Source organism: Armigeres subalbatus, chromosome 2 (assembly GCF_024139115.2).
Source record: "Armigeres subalbatus isolate Guangzhou_Male chromosome 2, GZ_Asu_2, whole genome shotgun sequence".
Lineage (NCBI taxonomy): Eukaryota > Metazoa > Arthropoda > Insecta > Diptera > Culicidae > Armigeres > Armigeres subalbatus.
The window spans coordinates 151,408,512-151,424,689 of NC_085140.1; the positions used below are offsets into that span (position 1 = coordinate 151,408,512).

The 16,178-nt window shown below is 40.4% G+C and overlaps 1 protein-coding gene and 1 long non-coding RNA gene across 2 annotated transcripts; one reads left to right on the plus strand and one right to left on the minus strand.

Annotated features, from left to right (window-relative positions):
- Positions 1-553: 553 nt before the first annotated feature.
- On the minus strand, positions 554-10,909 carry LOC134211022 (ADP-ribosylation factor GTPase-activating protein 2). Its single transcript, XM_062687547.1, has 7 exons — positions 10,567-10,909; positions 10,291-10,482; positions 9,013-9,144; positions 8,711-8,860; positions 7,879-8,602; positions 1,530-1,769; positions 554-1,459 (listed from the first exon to the last, which is right to left on the minus strand). The coding sequence occupies exons 1-7, from the start codon at positions 10,636-10,638 to the stop codon at positions 1,314-1,316; spliced, it is 1,656 nt and encodes a 551-aa protein (XP_062543531.1). The 5' UTR covers positions 10,639-10,909; the 3' UTR covers positions 554-1,313.
- A 1,973-nt stretch (positions 10,910-12,882) lies between these two features.
- Positions 12,883-13,782, plus strand: LOC134215291 (uncharacterized). Its single transcript, XR_009980102.1, has 2 exons — positions 12,883-13,264; positions 13,386-13,782. It is a non-coding gene; the product is annotated as an uncharacterized LOC134215291 (long non-coding RNA).
- The last annotated feature ends 2,396 nt before the right edge of the window (positions 13,783-16,178 follow it).

Below are 16,178 nucleotides of genomic sequence, written 5' to 3' on the forward strand. Positions count from 1 at the left end.
AAATATGACGTGAAGATTTTTCAGAGTGTAAGTACTTGAAACAGTGACCCATTCTCACCCCCATTTGACCCATTGTCACCCCCGACGACGGTATATAAGATTTATCTGACCAAAGAACATTATTTTTATAATTAATATGATACTGCAACGTCAGTTCCTTGATTTCATACACTATTCTAAGCCAAATATGTTTCAAAAATGAAAAAAAAACACATATCTTCAACAGTATTTTATTTGAAGGGCTCAAAAGAGAGAATATAGAAGAAGAAGAATATAGAGAAGAAGAGAAGAAGAGATAAAGATGGTTCACCCTAGTTGTAACGAAGGTAGTATTAGTCGACAATGAAGACCACAAGCTCATTGAGAGCCTGTAACATTTTTCGTAGGTTTTAAATAGGTCCATTGATGGTGAGATAAAGCCACACTTACCACTCAACCACCGGCGCTGTCGTAGCTAGGTATATCTCTGTATTTAAACAGTTCAGATCTGATGCTGTGTTGTTTTCAGTATGTGGCGCACAGAAAATTTCAGTCTTTTTTATATAAAAACAGATTGTTTACCTAAGAATAATATACTTTATTTCCTTTTGTATAGATTATAATTTACATACAGAGTACGTTTTGTCGCAATCGCAAAGTTTTTTTATAAGACCGATTTGTTTATATTCTTCAGAATTGAATGTCACCCTTTTATACTGGTTAAACCGTTATACATTCACTATTTCCGAGTTTTCGCTAACATACGTGTATTCAACAAGTGTCTAGTTATACTGCCCTTTTAGAAATTTACAAGTGTGATCAAGGTTTCTATATAAATTTCGATTTGTATTATTTTTATGGTAAAATATCAATAGAATAATCTGTGGAACAATTATGTATTTCAAACAACGGTTTTTCATGATTGTAGTTTTTTTTTTCTATCGGTCAGGTAATTTCTAGAAGAATGTTATATGAAGACTGAAGGCTTTCTATGGTACTTCTGTTTAAGCATTATACATGGAATCTTACAAGTAGCAGGCAATTGTTTTCGCAAAAACGAGCTTTACATTCAAGTTGCTGCAACAATACATAAATTGACCTGTACAAAGATTACATCAAAATTATATCTATTATAAATTAATTCAAAGACAAAAAAATAAAACCAAGATTTGAACGAAACTTAATGGAAGATAGTAAAATATTTTAACTAAATAATTCAAAGTGCATTGTGTAAAAATAAAGATTTTAAATTTGATATTATCCTCCATTTTAAGACAATAAACTATGGAAAACAGATTTCGTAAAATTCTAAATACCTTGCTATATACTTTATTCTAATAGCCATATTTGTCTTGAATTGACGACATCACATCGTTCGCTAATGAGCTTAACCGTCCCGCAACCTTGGTCACACTTTGCCGAACGCTCTCTTTGACGTCATCCAAGTCTGGTCCGTTGTATTGCAAGTTTGCCCCTCGACCTATAATAATGGAAAAGCATACGGGTTAATTGATAAATGGGAGTTTCGCGGTAACAGAATCGCATCCTACCTCCGCTACCACTGGGGCTTCCGTGACCGAAGTAATCAGACGAGGAAATACTATTGGACCCCTGGAACTTGGCCAAATTTGCAGATCGCTCATACGTGGACGTTTCATCACCGAAAAACTGCTGCGACGAGATGCCCTTTGCTGTGCCGAACTTCTTCTGCGCCACATCGGTGGACTCGAAGTCGTTGCTTGCGCTGTTCGGTGGTTTCTTGCTGGCGTTTCGGCTGTATGTCGGTTGATCTAAAACAGAATGAACCGTAACGATCATTAAATGGATTTGTTGTCGATTTGGTAATCATTATAAATAAGTTTGTCTTAGGAGAAGTTTATTTGTTTATTTATGGTGTACATCAACAGATTGTTCGTAATCCTAATGATGATTTAAAACTAGTATGGTAACTACAATAATAACTAATTAACAAAACAGTTAAAGAAGAATGTTCCACCAAAGAGATTTGCACCACCGTCCATATCTCGTCCTATTAAAAAAAATATTTAGACCAGAGACGATGCAAAGGTGCGAAGCAGATCTTTCCACAGTGCTTACATATAAATAAATGTTGCTCTATGCCTGGAATAAGCACATCATATTTCAAGACAAAATTTTCAAAACGACTTATCTGCTTTTGTAAACAAGGATTCAAACAACGATTTGACGAATCTGATAGCTCTCCCACGCAAACCACGTTTCCGCTACCTGTTGATGGTGCTGGTTTGCGTGTGAGAGCTATCAGATTCGTCAAATCGTCGTTTGAATATTTATTTACAAAAGCAGATAAGTCGTTTTGAAAATTTTGTCTTGATTTAAGGGCTTTGTTGGTTCTACAAATGTGGCAAAAAAATCTGCTTTTTTATTCCGGTCAAATGCGTAACTTTATTCGCGAAGTCGAAGCAAAATTCTTCACACAAACAATGACAGTTCTTTATGGGTTTTTACAGTAGAGCAACAGAGAGGAGGAGATCTCCTCCCGTGAACAATGAACTACAAACATTATCGCCGCCGAACGAATCTATTGTTGAAGAACGACGACAAGAGAAGGAAGACGAATGGACTGACATAGACGAACACACATCGAGCTCATCTGCCGACTACACTGAGGTTACACACAAGCGACGGCGTTCAAAAAGGAAGGAAGAAAATGAATCCAAAAAAGTTTGCGGTGATCAGTGTTCCTCAAGCACGGAACACAACGACAGGGTTGTTTATGTTGCACGCAAAGAAAGAATATTATTGAAGAAAAATAAAAGCGGGACGGGTTATACCAGAAATTGGTAATCAAGATGTTGGCTCTGTAAAGGTGGTTACGGCGAGTGAGCCTTTAAATAAACGTAATAGAAAAAAAAAGAGAGGAGGAGATGGCGGCCATGTTTCACTCAAACTCTGACAAATTGCAATGGGATTTCCCATAGAAGGGAAGAGCAGAATTTGCTTCGCGAATTGATTAAGTGATGTTTTTACAGTCAAACATCCATGAGTCGATATTGAAGGGATTATCGACTCATGGAAATATCGAGATGTGGAATAGGAAATCTTTGGGAAGCTGTTTAAAAGGAACATCACCGTAGCCAGGGTTTGAATCCAAAGGAGAAAGAGAGAATCACTCACTTATCATGTCTGTACACGCTCGATAGGCAGCATACCGTGAGAGACGATTTTCGGTAGCTGTTACGATAATGAACTGATTCGGAGGGGCTACAACCCGTGATAAATTTCATTCAATAAGCCCCAATGTTTTTAGGTTTTCGTGTACACACACACATACACACGGACTGACAGACATTTGTTTAGTTCGACGAGCTGAGTCGATAAGTATATAACATCATGGACTTCTACAAAAAGTTCGATTTTGGAGTGAAATGATAGCCTTTCGGTACGAAAAAGGCAAAAAGGAGTCATTACTCTGTTGTTTAAATAAGGTGTCGTTTACTCTTTTGCCTTATTCCGGACAAATGCATTATTTTTAAGAATAGGTCATCTATTCTTTTGCCTTATTCTGAGCAAAGACAAATAAGGGACGATTCAAATATGACGTCCACTACTTTTTGAGATTTCTAGACCCCCCTCCCCCCTCTGTCACGCTTTTTTGTATACGTAGTATAGGCAGTGTCACAAAATCTTAGACCCCCTCCCCCCTGTGACATCATTGTTGAACGACCCCTAAACCAAAAAAAGACAAATAAGACAAAAAAGGACAAATACGCTTCACGGCCGTGCGGTAAGGGGCGTCAGTCGTCTAAGCGCATTTGCGTGCTGTGGAGTGTGGGTTCGATTCTCGTCCTAGGACAAAGAAGACAAATAAGACTACTATTGAAGAAGGCATCGTCTACTTTCCTATCTTTTTCTTCTTATTGGCATTAAATTCCCCACTGGGGCATTGCTGCCTCGCAGTGTTCATTCAGCACTTCCACAGTTATTAACTACGAGGTTTCTAGGCTAAGTTATCATTTTTGCATTAGTATACCATAAAGCTAACACAATGGTACGGATAAGAAAATTACTTTGAGCATCAGCATGTCAACGCCGAGACAGCAGCACGTACGGACGTGTTTTTTGCTCGCGCTTTTTTTCCGAGTGTTTTTTCTCGTTCGCTCGATGTTTACGTTTTCGCTTCGTCGCGTTGGCGTTATTTTATCCCGGACCCGTCATGGGAGACTCGGTGGCCGATTCGGTCGCTGGACAAGTGCCTAAGCGCACTGCTCTTGGAGGCACGGGTAACCCCTCCAAGCAGATTTTGCAGAGCAACGTGTTCTCGCCGTTGCCGCTTGATGACGCCGGCAATCCGCCGAAAAAGAGGAAGAAGCAGCAATCGCAGCTGCCGCAGGTGCAACCGGAGCGGAAGGAGAAGTGCCGCCCGTGTTTGTGAAAGGCGATCCACCGGATTTACGCCCAAAAATTCGCCAGCTGATCGCTAAGGGGCTGAAATGTACTTTTCGGCTCTGCAGCGAGAGGGTGAAAGTGATGCCGGCAAACAAGGACCATCATCAATCCGTCGTAGAGTTCCTCGAGGTTCACAAGTATGAATACTACACTCACGACCACCCCGGCACGAAGCCGCTCCAGGCTTTACTGCGAGGACTTCACGACATGAAGGAGGAAGAGCTCCAAGCAGAGCTTGAAAGTTGCGGACTGAAGCCAGTGGCCGTGCACAAGATCGCTCGTCACGACAAGGTGAAGAGATATCGCGACCAGCTTTACCTGATCCATCTGGAGCACAGCTCCACTACCTGGAAGGACCTGAAGCTGGTTGGCGTTATAAATTACACCGTCGCTGACTGGGAGCGATAACGGCCAATGCACCGCGATGTCACGCAATGCACCAACTGCTTCAATTTCGGGCACGGCACCAGGAACTGCCGCATGAAGCCGCGCTGCAACAAGCGTGGCGAACCCCATCCGACTGACGAGTGCGACAAAATGGAGGTGGCCGATCCCAAGTGCGCCAACTGTGGCGACAAACATCGGGCCACCACAAAGGGCTGCCCAAAGCGAGCCGAGTTCCTGGAAATCCGGAAGAAGGCTTCCACCAAGACCATTCCGAAGAAGAACCGTTCCTGTAATCAACGAGGTGAACATTCCAGCCATCCCGGCTCCCCGTCGTGTGATTCCAATACTCCCACCGCTACAGCCGCACAAGCGACTGGCAATGGTAGCTGCATCGGTCCAAGCTCCAGTATCGTCGGCACCATCCATAAGCGAATGGCCCCCGCTCCTTCCTCCTGGGTTCCGTCGGCAGTCGGAGAACGAAGCCGTCCCACCGGAAGAATCTGCCCCGCTGTACACTCCGGAGCAACTGATGCCGATCTTCGCGCAGCTCGCCACTCGGCTGCGCAGCTGCAAAACCCGCTTCGACCAGGTCTTCACTCTTGGCATGTCCATCATTGGAAATGGCTGCTAGGGTGGGCCTGGTCAACTGGAACGCTTGCTCGCTCAAGAGCAAAATAATTGAACTGAAGGATTTCCTTGAGGAGAAGGAAATAGACGTGGCGTTCATCACCGAAACGCACCTAAAACCGGAGGTGAACGTCAACATCCCGGACTTCCGCATCGTACGACTCGACCGGCCGACCAGGGGAGGCGGTGTGGCCATCGCTCTTCGCTACAACATCAACTGTCGTCTGCTTCCAAGCTTCCAGCTCAGTGTCATCGAGGCCATCGGTGTCGAAATCACCACTTCGGTCGGAACGATCGCGCTCATCGCGGCCGTACTGTCCAACGCAAGCCAAAGCCGGCTGTTCTTCGGAAGGACATCGTCAAGCTGACGCGGAGGCAAGGCCAGTATATCATTGCCGGCGACTTGAATGCCAAACATCAAGCCTGGGGCAACAGTCGCGGCAATCGGAACGGCACCATCTGGAGCAACGATATGGAGGAAGGCCACTACACGATCTTGAGCCCGGATTCCCCCACTCGGCTGAGTCGGTCCGATATCCACGCAACCCTCGACATATACATATCGAACATAAATGATCACGTCTCGCAGCCGGTTGTCCACCAGGAGCTTAGTTCGGATCACTATCCGGTGGTGGCGGAAGTAGACTCCTCGGCCAATCGGCACCAGCTGTTACGGCGAAACTACCATCGAGTGAACTGGCAGCGATTCCAGCAGTGCGTCGACAACTCCGTCGATTACGAGGTGCGTCCGGAGACGCCGGAAGGTATCGACCGCCAGCTGTGCGCCATCGAAGAGGCAATCTCGGTGGCCAGAGAGCAGCATATCCCGACGGCTCGGCAGGTAAGCAACTCCTTAAAGATCGATACACTCACCAAAGATTTGATTCGATTGCGGAATGTCACTCGCAGGCAGATTCAGCGTACTGGACTGCCTGAGCGTAAGGCACGCTGCAATCGAATCACAAAAATTATCAAGCCCAGAATGGTGGACCTCAAAAATAATGACTTCTCGAATAAGATCCGCACTCTCCCAGATTATGCTACGCCGTTCTGGAAAATGACCAAAATACTAAAATCCAAGTCTCGGCCCATTCCACCTTTAATCCCACTAGACAATAATGGCTCTAAGGATCGCTTGATAACTCCTGCAGAGAAGGTCGCTGAAATAGGTCGTTACTTCGTCAGCTCACACAATCTTGGGCAGAACATCGTCAGTCCACACGAAGCAGCCGACAAGCATGCTATTAACATCCATTTGATTCCCAACGACTTCTCGGAGGAGTTGGAGATCTCAGCTGGCGAATTGACGGCCTATATCAAATCATCGAAGAAGATGAAGGCCCCAGGCTTCGACAGCATCCTGAATCTCGAGCTCAAACACATGAGTGCTCCGTTCTTTGAGCACCTCTCGCTGATCTTTAATCAGTGTCTCCGGCTCAGCTACTTCCTATCGTCCTGGAAGTCAGCGAAAGTCATCCCCATCCGGAAGCCTGGGAAGGATACTTCCTCCCCCAAAAGACGATAACTTTTGGGGGAGGAAGAATCCTTCCATCAGCCTTCTCTCAGGATTATCCAAGCTATTCGAAAAAGCTATTCATCACCGGTTACTTGAGTCTGCCGAAAATCTCAACATCTTTCTCGAGGAACAGTTTGGTTTACGACGCGGTCGGTAAACTGTACATCAACTGACTCGAGTTACCAACGTGATCAGATGGAACAAGTTTGTCTCAAAAACATCCGCCATGGCCTTACTCGATGTCCATTTGACAATATATGGCATGATGGCCTGGTGTACAAACTGCAACACTTCAATCTTCCCAGCTACCTGGTGAAAATCATCAACAATAACCTGTCGGCAATGATATTCCGAGTCTCTATCAGCGGAGCGAGTTCAATGCGCACAACATCGTCGCAGGCGTTCCCCACGGCAGTATCCTCGGGCCCCAAACGGGTCCAAAACAAATTCCTGAGGATGATCCTCAACACACCTCCCAGGACAAGAACATCCGAGGTCCACCGTCTGGCCGGAAGAAAAACCTTACATGAACGCTTTGGTGAGTGTAAAGAAAAGTTTAGGGTCCGTTGCTTGCACTCGGACCAAGAAGCGCTTAGGTCCGAAGAAGCGCTTTCGCTAGTTAAAATCTAGGTTATCAAATTTTTATTGTAAATATTAGTGTACATAGTAGATAGGTTATTAAATTTCACAAACAAATCGATGCCTCCAAAAGGCTAAACTGTAGAAATAGACGCATATGACATGTATGACAAGTAACGATGATACGCTTTTTTGTTGTTGTGTACATCATGTCAATCAGTCGTTGTACCAAATAACCTTAAGGTACCTAACACATTAAGCAAAATTGCCCTTAGACATTTGACTCCTTATCCCAAACTGCATTATGCCATATGGGGTTGTTCTTATATTTAGCACATTCATCAATCCCACACGATACTTACCGCTAATGCTCATATTTTTCGCACTGGAAGCTGGCGAAAACATAGTCTGAATGTTATGCTTGGTATCGAAAGGCTCAATAGTCTCGAATCCCATCAACGTGGCATCACTGTAGTCTTTCATAGATGTCGAATTCTTGTTACTGTTGCTGCCGCTGCTACCATACATCGACGTTGCATAATCATCGAAAAAATCATTGTTAGTATCGAATGCCTTCGATAACGAAGACCCTTGCACCTTGCTGCTTGAATCCTGCGTTAGAGTTTTCATGTCCGCAATGGCTGAGTGTGACACTCCGCTTCGGGAACCTATCCCCATGCCGAGACGTTCTATCTGTTTAGCCTTGTTAGGATCGATAGCCTTGAGCTTTTCTTCTTCCTTGTGTTGCTTGATCGAAAGGTCCTGATAGGCCAGGCGAACACTTGCAAGTGCCTGTGCTTGATCCTCTTCACTGACCGGTTTCTCTTGAGCTGCTGGGGTCATCTTCAGTTTGTCCGCCAGATTCGCTTTTTCTTCGATTTCGGCGAAGTTTGTTTTGACACGTGTTGCTCCGAGGCCACCTTTCTTTCCACCAAGGCCTGCCTTTTTAGGCTGAATTTTTCTGACTCCGATTGTTGACCTGGGTGGTTCCACGGGGACTGTGGAATTCAGAAAATCAACACTAGGCCCCTGCAAATTCCCCGCGCTATCGGATGTCGCATTGCTCAGAGAAGCAAGTTTTGGGATCTAGAATGATGAAAATAGATGTTAACATAGCAGAAATTCAGCTACATAATTCTCATTAGTTTTAAGGGCTTAGCAACAATCAATTCAACAAGACAAAATAATACTTACGTCGTTCTGGACAGATTCCTGTTGCTTCAGATTATTATTGTGACTGTCCGACGTAGTACTAGCCTCAAAATTAACACAATCTGCAAAAAAGTCGACTTCCTCCTGCTTGTTACTTTCGGCATGATGCTCGGCTGGATGATCGATGTGCAACTGGATTTATTTCCAAGGTCGAGTAAATGTGAATGCAAATCAAACGTAAAACGAAATGGTTGTGATCATTCAAACAGGTCAGTATTGGGTTAAAACATATCAAACTTCAACAAAACTTCCAAGAGAAATAAAAAACGAATATTGATACAAACCGTTGTTCCATGCAACTGTAGAGACTGCTGAGCCAAATGGTTCAATTTATCCTTATAGAGCTGCGCAGCACGTGAATTATATTTTTGCTGTGCATCGGTGGTGTTGCAGTTATGTTGACGGAAAAACTGAGCCTACAATAATCATGAAGTAACAAAAAAAAGTACACGTCATTATTGAATTCTACATACAATGCACCAGAGGTGTTCGCAATTCTAAGTTGCTGCGACCCATTCACAAAACAACTACACAGAACTACAAGATCATTTTAATTCAACATTTACTACTACAAGTAGTAGATACTAAAAGAAATTCCCACTGATCAATGTTGACTAAAATCCAATGAATGGAATTCATTAAAAACAAATTTATGAAATCTTCAAAATGTTGATCTACCTATAGAGTTAAACCGGTAATATTGCTCTTCATCTAAATGAAAATTAAAGAAAAGCGTTATTTGGATAGCATTGTAATGAACTTGTATTTAAACATGCATAAATCTCATATTGAATTGGTCCTAAATCAGTTTGAAGTGTCTTGAGTGCTATCACATTTTAAAAGTTATGATTTCTAAATATTGTTTTCCAACAGTTTACGTTCAGAAATGAAATACATTTTCGCCATACTCTAACTGTCATGTTTAATATAATGTCCAAAATGGATGTTGATGATCGGAGATAAAATTTGGTGGTCCTAATGACATTCAACGTGAATTTATGATTTTAGTTATTTTAAAATATGAACATCAATTTGTGTTTGTGTGTACGTTTGTGTTCAATAAAATAAACTTTGTGATTTGTGATTGTCATAACTGAATTTTATTCAAGATTAGTGACAAGAAAATTATTTAAAAAAAACTATATTTGAAAAAGTAATTTCTAATAAATTATTGACAGTGCCTGATTTTCTACCCACCGCTGCCCCATCCAGGCGCTATAGTATATGCGCAAAATAGCCAGCATGAGTTAACCGCCAAAAATTTGTATGGCGAAAGACATCTAACGCGGGTTTTCTCAAAATTAGGAACTTTTCACCAGGAACTTTTCTACCTGAGCCAAATTTTTCAAAACAGAAACTATAAACAATAAAGTTAAAAAAGACCTGCCGCATACTTTCCTAGATTTTAATGTCAAGCCCAACCGAAGCATTAATAAAATCAACATTGCGAATCGACATTATGCAGGTGGTTGATCTAATGCCAGTAAAAAACTAGAACAATGGGTCGCGATACATGTTTTGGGAAACACTTTATACAAGAGAGATAACAAAAAAAACCTTACCGCCTTGGCATTGCCACCGACTTGCATCTGACGAATTTGAATCCACGTCCAGTTGGTGTCCAGATTGCTGGACCGCACGAAGGTCAAGTGCACACCCAAGCTCCGATGCACTGCAGAGCAATCAATGCAAATAAAAACTCCATACGTCACCGATGACCAGGTGGGATTTTTTGCCCCACAATCGAAACAGCTCTACGAAGTAAAAAAAAACAATCAAAATGCAATTGGCGGGTTGAGGTTGTGACCTGGGAATCCGTTCCACACCCGGACACCTACCTTGTTAGTTGGTATCGAACGAAGTCTGTTGAAAATTGCATCGATGTCAGCTTTTCCTGGCGCCCCTGCCATCTCTCCTGTTTTCGATAAATTCCTGCTCAGCCCAGAATCAACGTCGAACTATATTAAATCTTTGTTCAAATTCGTCGGAAATTAAAACACGAAAGCACTGAACTATGATAGCTGATAACAGCAGGCACAAAACCAAAGCAAGGAAAAACTAATTGGAAAATGATTTTCCTTGAAAAAGTAGAGATTATCACAGGGAAATATTTTCCACTTATCGCCACAGTGCCTTTTTTCGAACGCAGACCTGGCTGTTTGACAGCTTGACGTGACACTTTATGACGTCTTTCGTCAGCGTGGAAAAGTAATCGGCGCTTCCGATACCATAGATACTCGGTACAGATGAGATGATTCTATAATGCATGTGCTCTAGCGTATTTTTTTAAATTTTACCCGGATAAAAGTGTACTATAGGCTCAACAGTGTAAACAATTGTTTCTTGATGGTTGTCCATATTATATCAACACCGTGGATATAATACGTCAACATAGTGCTCTAATGTAACTATACTTCCAATTGTTATTAGAACATTTATGGCGGTAAGCTCCAACGAGGATAATACGCAAATCTAGCATTATCCTCGATTTCAGTAAGCTTCAAGCCGTATTATACTCAAATTTAATCCCGGATTTTATCTTAATACGCCGATTTCGGAGTATTAGGATAATACGAGATTTTCTGTATAGGTACGCAGCCAAATCAATTTTGCGCTTACGCACACAGACACGACCAAAAAATGACAGCTTGATGTTTATGCGTTTCCTGTTTACACGCCCATTTGATTCCACTCAATTCATGTTTAACTTTTACTCAATTTTGTAAATTCGCGTCATATGTCAAAAAATGAGTAAATTAATTTTATGAATTGAGTAATATATAGTCATATTGTAAATTAATGCAGAAAAGATAAATTGAGTGAAAAATTTCAAGTTGTCGTTGAAGCGAGGAAATAAAGAAATAGTTTCAAAATTCCTACAATTTTGAATGAATCTGAAATGACCAAGGCATTAACCGGAGATCGTCGTGGATATCAAAGGTAAGTTGTATCAAGAATAAGCTAGAAATATCCTCATAATGTTTAAACATGTTTTAATCTCTTGATATTGCAGCCCAAAGGAGCATAGAAATCAGTTTATTGAGGACCAGTTTGTGTAATCTTTACCTGCTATAGTATACGATTTCTTATCCCAACTTCTTCAATTCCGGATTTTTACGCTGAAATAATACATAGCACAACGAATCCGATAAAAACTGGTCCTACAATATGATCAACGACAAAAAATCAATAGTGGAAGGAAACCCAAGATCAATCAACGCCAGCAGCACCGCGGTCGACCAGCCACTACTCCCATAATCAATCAATTGATTGTGACAATTTCCGGAGGCCGGCGTATCACCACTGATCGCCAGTAACCAGTACGGCAACGTGATCGAGTTCTGGCGTGAAACCGGAGTCGTAAAGGCTACCTTACACCTCGGGAAAATTTTCCGCCGGATTTTGGTCCCCGTGCATTTTAAATGGGGCCGGGATTTTGATTTTCCATGCCCAAATCCCGAAAACATCGCATATGCAAAAATACATGGGGAAAAAATCCGCGAACCATATTCCCGAGGTGTGAGGTTACCTTAAGCTAGCCTCACACCTCGGGAATTTGGTTCGCGGATTTTTTCCCCATGCATTTTTACATATGCGATGTTTTCGGAATTTGGACACGGAAAATCAAAATCCCGGCCCCATTTAAAATACACGGGGCTCAAAATCCGCTGGAAAATTTTCCCGAGGTGTGAGGCAGCCTTAACCAGGAGTTCTCAGATCTTTACGCTGGACGACGGGACTGAAGAACAAAGAATGGATACAGCTCCGACAAATACACCAAGTATAAAATTGAATATGTACTTTATGTAATCCTCAACAATCGTAGGTAGATGAATTTTTTTTTATATTTTTTGTTTAAATAAAATACAAAGATTATTCTTTTTCTAAACACAATTTGAATATTATTCAATCAGGTAAAATCGCAAAAATTAAAAAAAAAATTGCGCAATTTGAGTGAAAAGTAATCAATATTACACTTTTCTTTGATGACGAATTTGAGTAGATTTTAGTCATTTTTTGACATCTTTCGGTCTTTACTCAAAAATGAGTGAACATTGGTTTACTCAATTTTTGAGTTGTTCCACTTTTACTGAAAATGAGTGGTTTTCCACTCAATTTTGAGTGGTTTCAAACGGGCGTGTACATTACGTCGGCACGTCGGCACCAAATCCGTACGAGCAAGTTTCTCCGAGTTAACAATTGTATTTGACCAGGAAATCGTGATCCGTAATACCAGGACTTCATTGATTCCCGTCTTCGTTTTCGTGAAATCTCAGGTCTGAACCAGGAGGTGATAAATTGGCGGAAGAGTCGTCCAGAGTGATTGAAGTTTCAAAAAATGAGAAACTGCCAGTGCAATTGCAAGAAGGTCAAGTTGCTTGCGTTCCAACGGGTGAGAGACGCGGAACTATCTGGTGCAAAAGTCGCTGATGAGCTTAAAAAAGAAATACGAATGTATCCTCATAATGTGAGGCTATTTCGGAAATATGAACAAATCGATGGAGATTTTCGAAGATGCGGGAACACTCATTGTAGGTTTGTATAAGTCGCACTTTACCTACATCAATTTTGATTAGTTATCTTTATCATCTACCTACATCAATTATTGATTATTAGTATCAACACCTTGAAACTGTATCGTTATTCTATTTTTCAGCTATGTGCTCTGCTGCTGAAACTGCACGATCACTATCAAAATCTTATTGCAGCGATAGGTCAACGACACACTGGATAACAACGATTTCTTACATTGGAAGCACACCGGGAGAATGGAATGCATTTCTGGAATGATTTCTGCTCTACTCGGATTAGTGGAGATCCAACAGTTTCAGGAATTTTTCATTCTCGTGAATGGTTCCAGAGATGTACCTCCCAGGAATGAAATATGTATATGTACGCTTTGAGAAGGACCTTGCTACATCAAACGAGATTTTTGCCATGGTTCGAAACGCGCCCAATTTGCTACTCATGCGCGGTTTAGATGATACTTATGTTATAAACTTTTTATGATATTTTAATTCGAAACATAGAATAAACGTTTTTTTGAAATATTAGGAGACTGTTTTTATTGGCATTGGCATTTAATTACATTAACATGTTCTTAAGCTCGCCATTTCCGGATTAGTAATCCTACGCGTTTGCTTACAAGGGTAACTGGTGGCCTTGTTCTCTTTGAAGTAATTTTTGATTTGCCATGTGATTATTTGAATGGGATTTGAAACTATTTGATTAGAATTTGCACTATCCCCGTGAATGCCACCATTCGACCCCGAGTTATAATGAGTGAGGACAATCGACTTTAGTAATTATATATGTACTTCGGTCATTCTACGGTGCTGGGTCTTGGGTGCAGGTAATCTTAAAATAGAACAAATTTATAATGTTATAATGGTTTGAATTCTCGCCTAATTTTTGCATGGGTGACTAATGAAGGACAACTCCATAAATATTGTCTAACCTATTACAATCTCAATATTCTAAAATTCTATAAATTGTATTTATAGTCAATACAGATAATGAGGTTTTGAGATTGCTATAGAAAACATTATTAACATTCAATGTTACGGATAGTACCGTGGAAGCACCATATTTGACGCAGGTCCAAACTTGGCGCACTCTCAAATCAAATGATGCAGAAAACCTATTTTCGCCAAAAATATATCAACGAATCAAGCTAGATGGCTTTATTTGCTCTTCTTCTTTGCATATATGGCATAAAAAGCATATTATTGATGAAGAATCAACGTACCCGAATAAAATATATGGAAGTCATACTCATAATGCGTCAATTTTTTTCTTTCTTAGCCACAATGCTAAGGATCGAATGATCATTTTTTCACGCAAAATAACTTTTGTGAGAATCTTTTACCCCTACCTACAAACAGCTGAGCATTATGAGTAAGCTTTACCTTTTACGTTGAACATTGAAACATTCGAACGCATTTTTCAACCCAAAATGTTCTGCGTCAAATTAGGCTCACAATGCATTGTGATGTTCCTAATTAATCTTATACGAATAGACAAGGCAGTGCTAATAAACCTCAATAATAGTATTAGGAAAAGCAATATGTATTCATTAAGCTTTAACTAACTCTCAACTACTTTAAATATTAGTCAACATTGGATCATTCCACTAAGTGTCCAGCCCATGATAGTATGCCTTATGCTGCCTTCGATTTTGATGCGTTTATTTGACGCGTTTCTTACATGTATTTGGTAATTATGCTGTTTTTATATGCTAGTGCTAGAATTCTTGCGGGAAAACAATATTTTAATATAAATTAGTATCATATAATTCAATTTACTTTCTTTGTACGAAATTCTAACAAACCAAAACAATGAATACATTTTCAATTTGTTACTCTGTCGCTTTCCTGTCGCTACTAGTCGTGCAACCCTGAATATGAAATCAAACAAAAATATGGCTGCCTTTCTCATATAAGCTTCAGTTTATGTTAATAGTTTATTGAAAAAATGTATATAGATGGGCAGCTCATATGTTTTTAGATATATCTGCCGGTCACGTAACACTTGCAGATTGGTAGCTTCAATGTGGTTCTAAAAGCGTTTATATACAAGTTGCGTTTCCTGTATCCTTCTCAGTTTATACAGAAGCTATATGAACTTCTCAGTTTATAGATTCAAAATTGCAGATTACCAAAGAAAGTTATGTTTTTATTACAACAACAACAGACCATGGTAGGCTGGTTATGTAATGAAATGTAAAAGTTAATTTTTCCGTAAATATATATTTTGACATGATTCTAACACCTAAATAAGAAGCATTTTGAATGATGTGCAGGGTTCATGAAACTAACAAAACACTTACTTGCCGCAGAGCATATAACTTGCAGAACAACTGAACAATTTAAAAAAATGCCTCTTTGTATAATTAATTAACTTTTTATTTTATATCGTACCAAGTTCTATTACACTGACTGTCACTGTCTTTATATAATTAAAAAATAAAGCATTTAATTGATTGAGTTTTAACATAGTTTTAAAGTGCGTCAAATTAGGAACAACTTTGCGTCAAATAAGGAACATAGTAAAATTAGTGCGTCAAGTTGGGCACCTCAAGTACTACATAAAAACAGATAAAAAAAACTAAGAAATAAACTTATATTTCGAAGTTTCATTATTTCTACACATTCTATAATAGTAGTAAGCTCGTTATGCAGAATATTAAGCGAATCCATATTGGAATTATTTTTTAAATAATGATTCTTTTTAAAATTTTCTTAACTGCGTCAAATATGGTGCCTCCACGGTAATTCATTTTTTTTCATGGCCGCTATAAATAATTCCTGTAAAAATGTGTTAGACTGTCGTTCCTAAAAAGTATTGAAATTCTCAAATATAACCTAAATAATTTAGGAATTTAGTTGGCATTTCTGAAACGAACCTCAAGAAGTTCCGGGCGGTATTCTTGCAATTCCTGGAGGATATG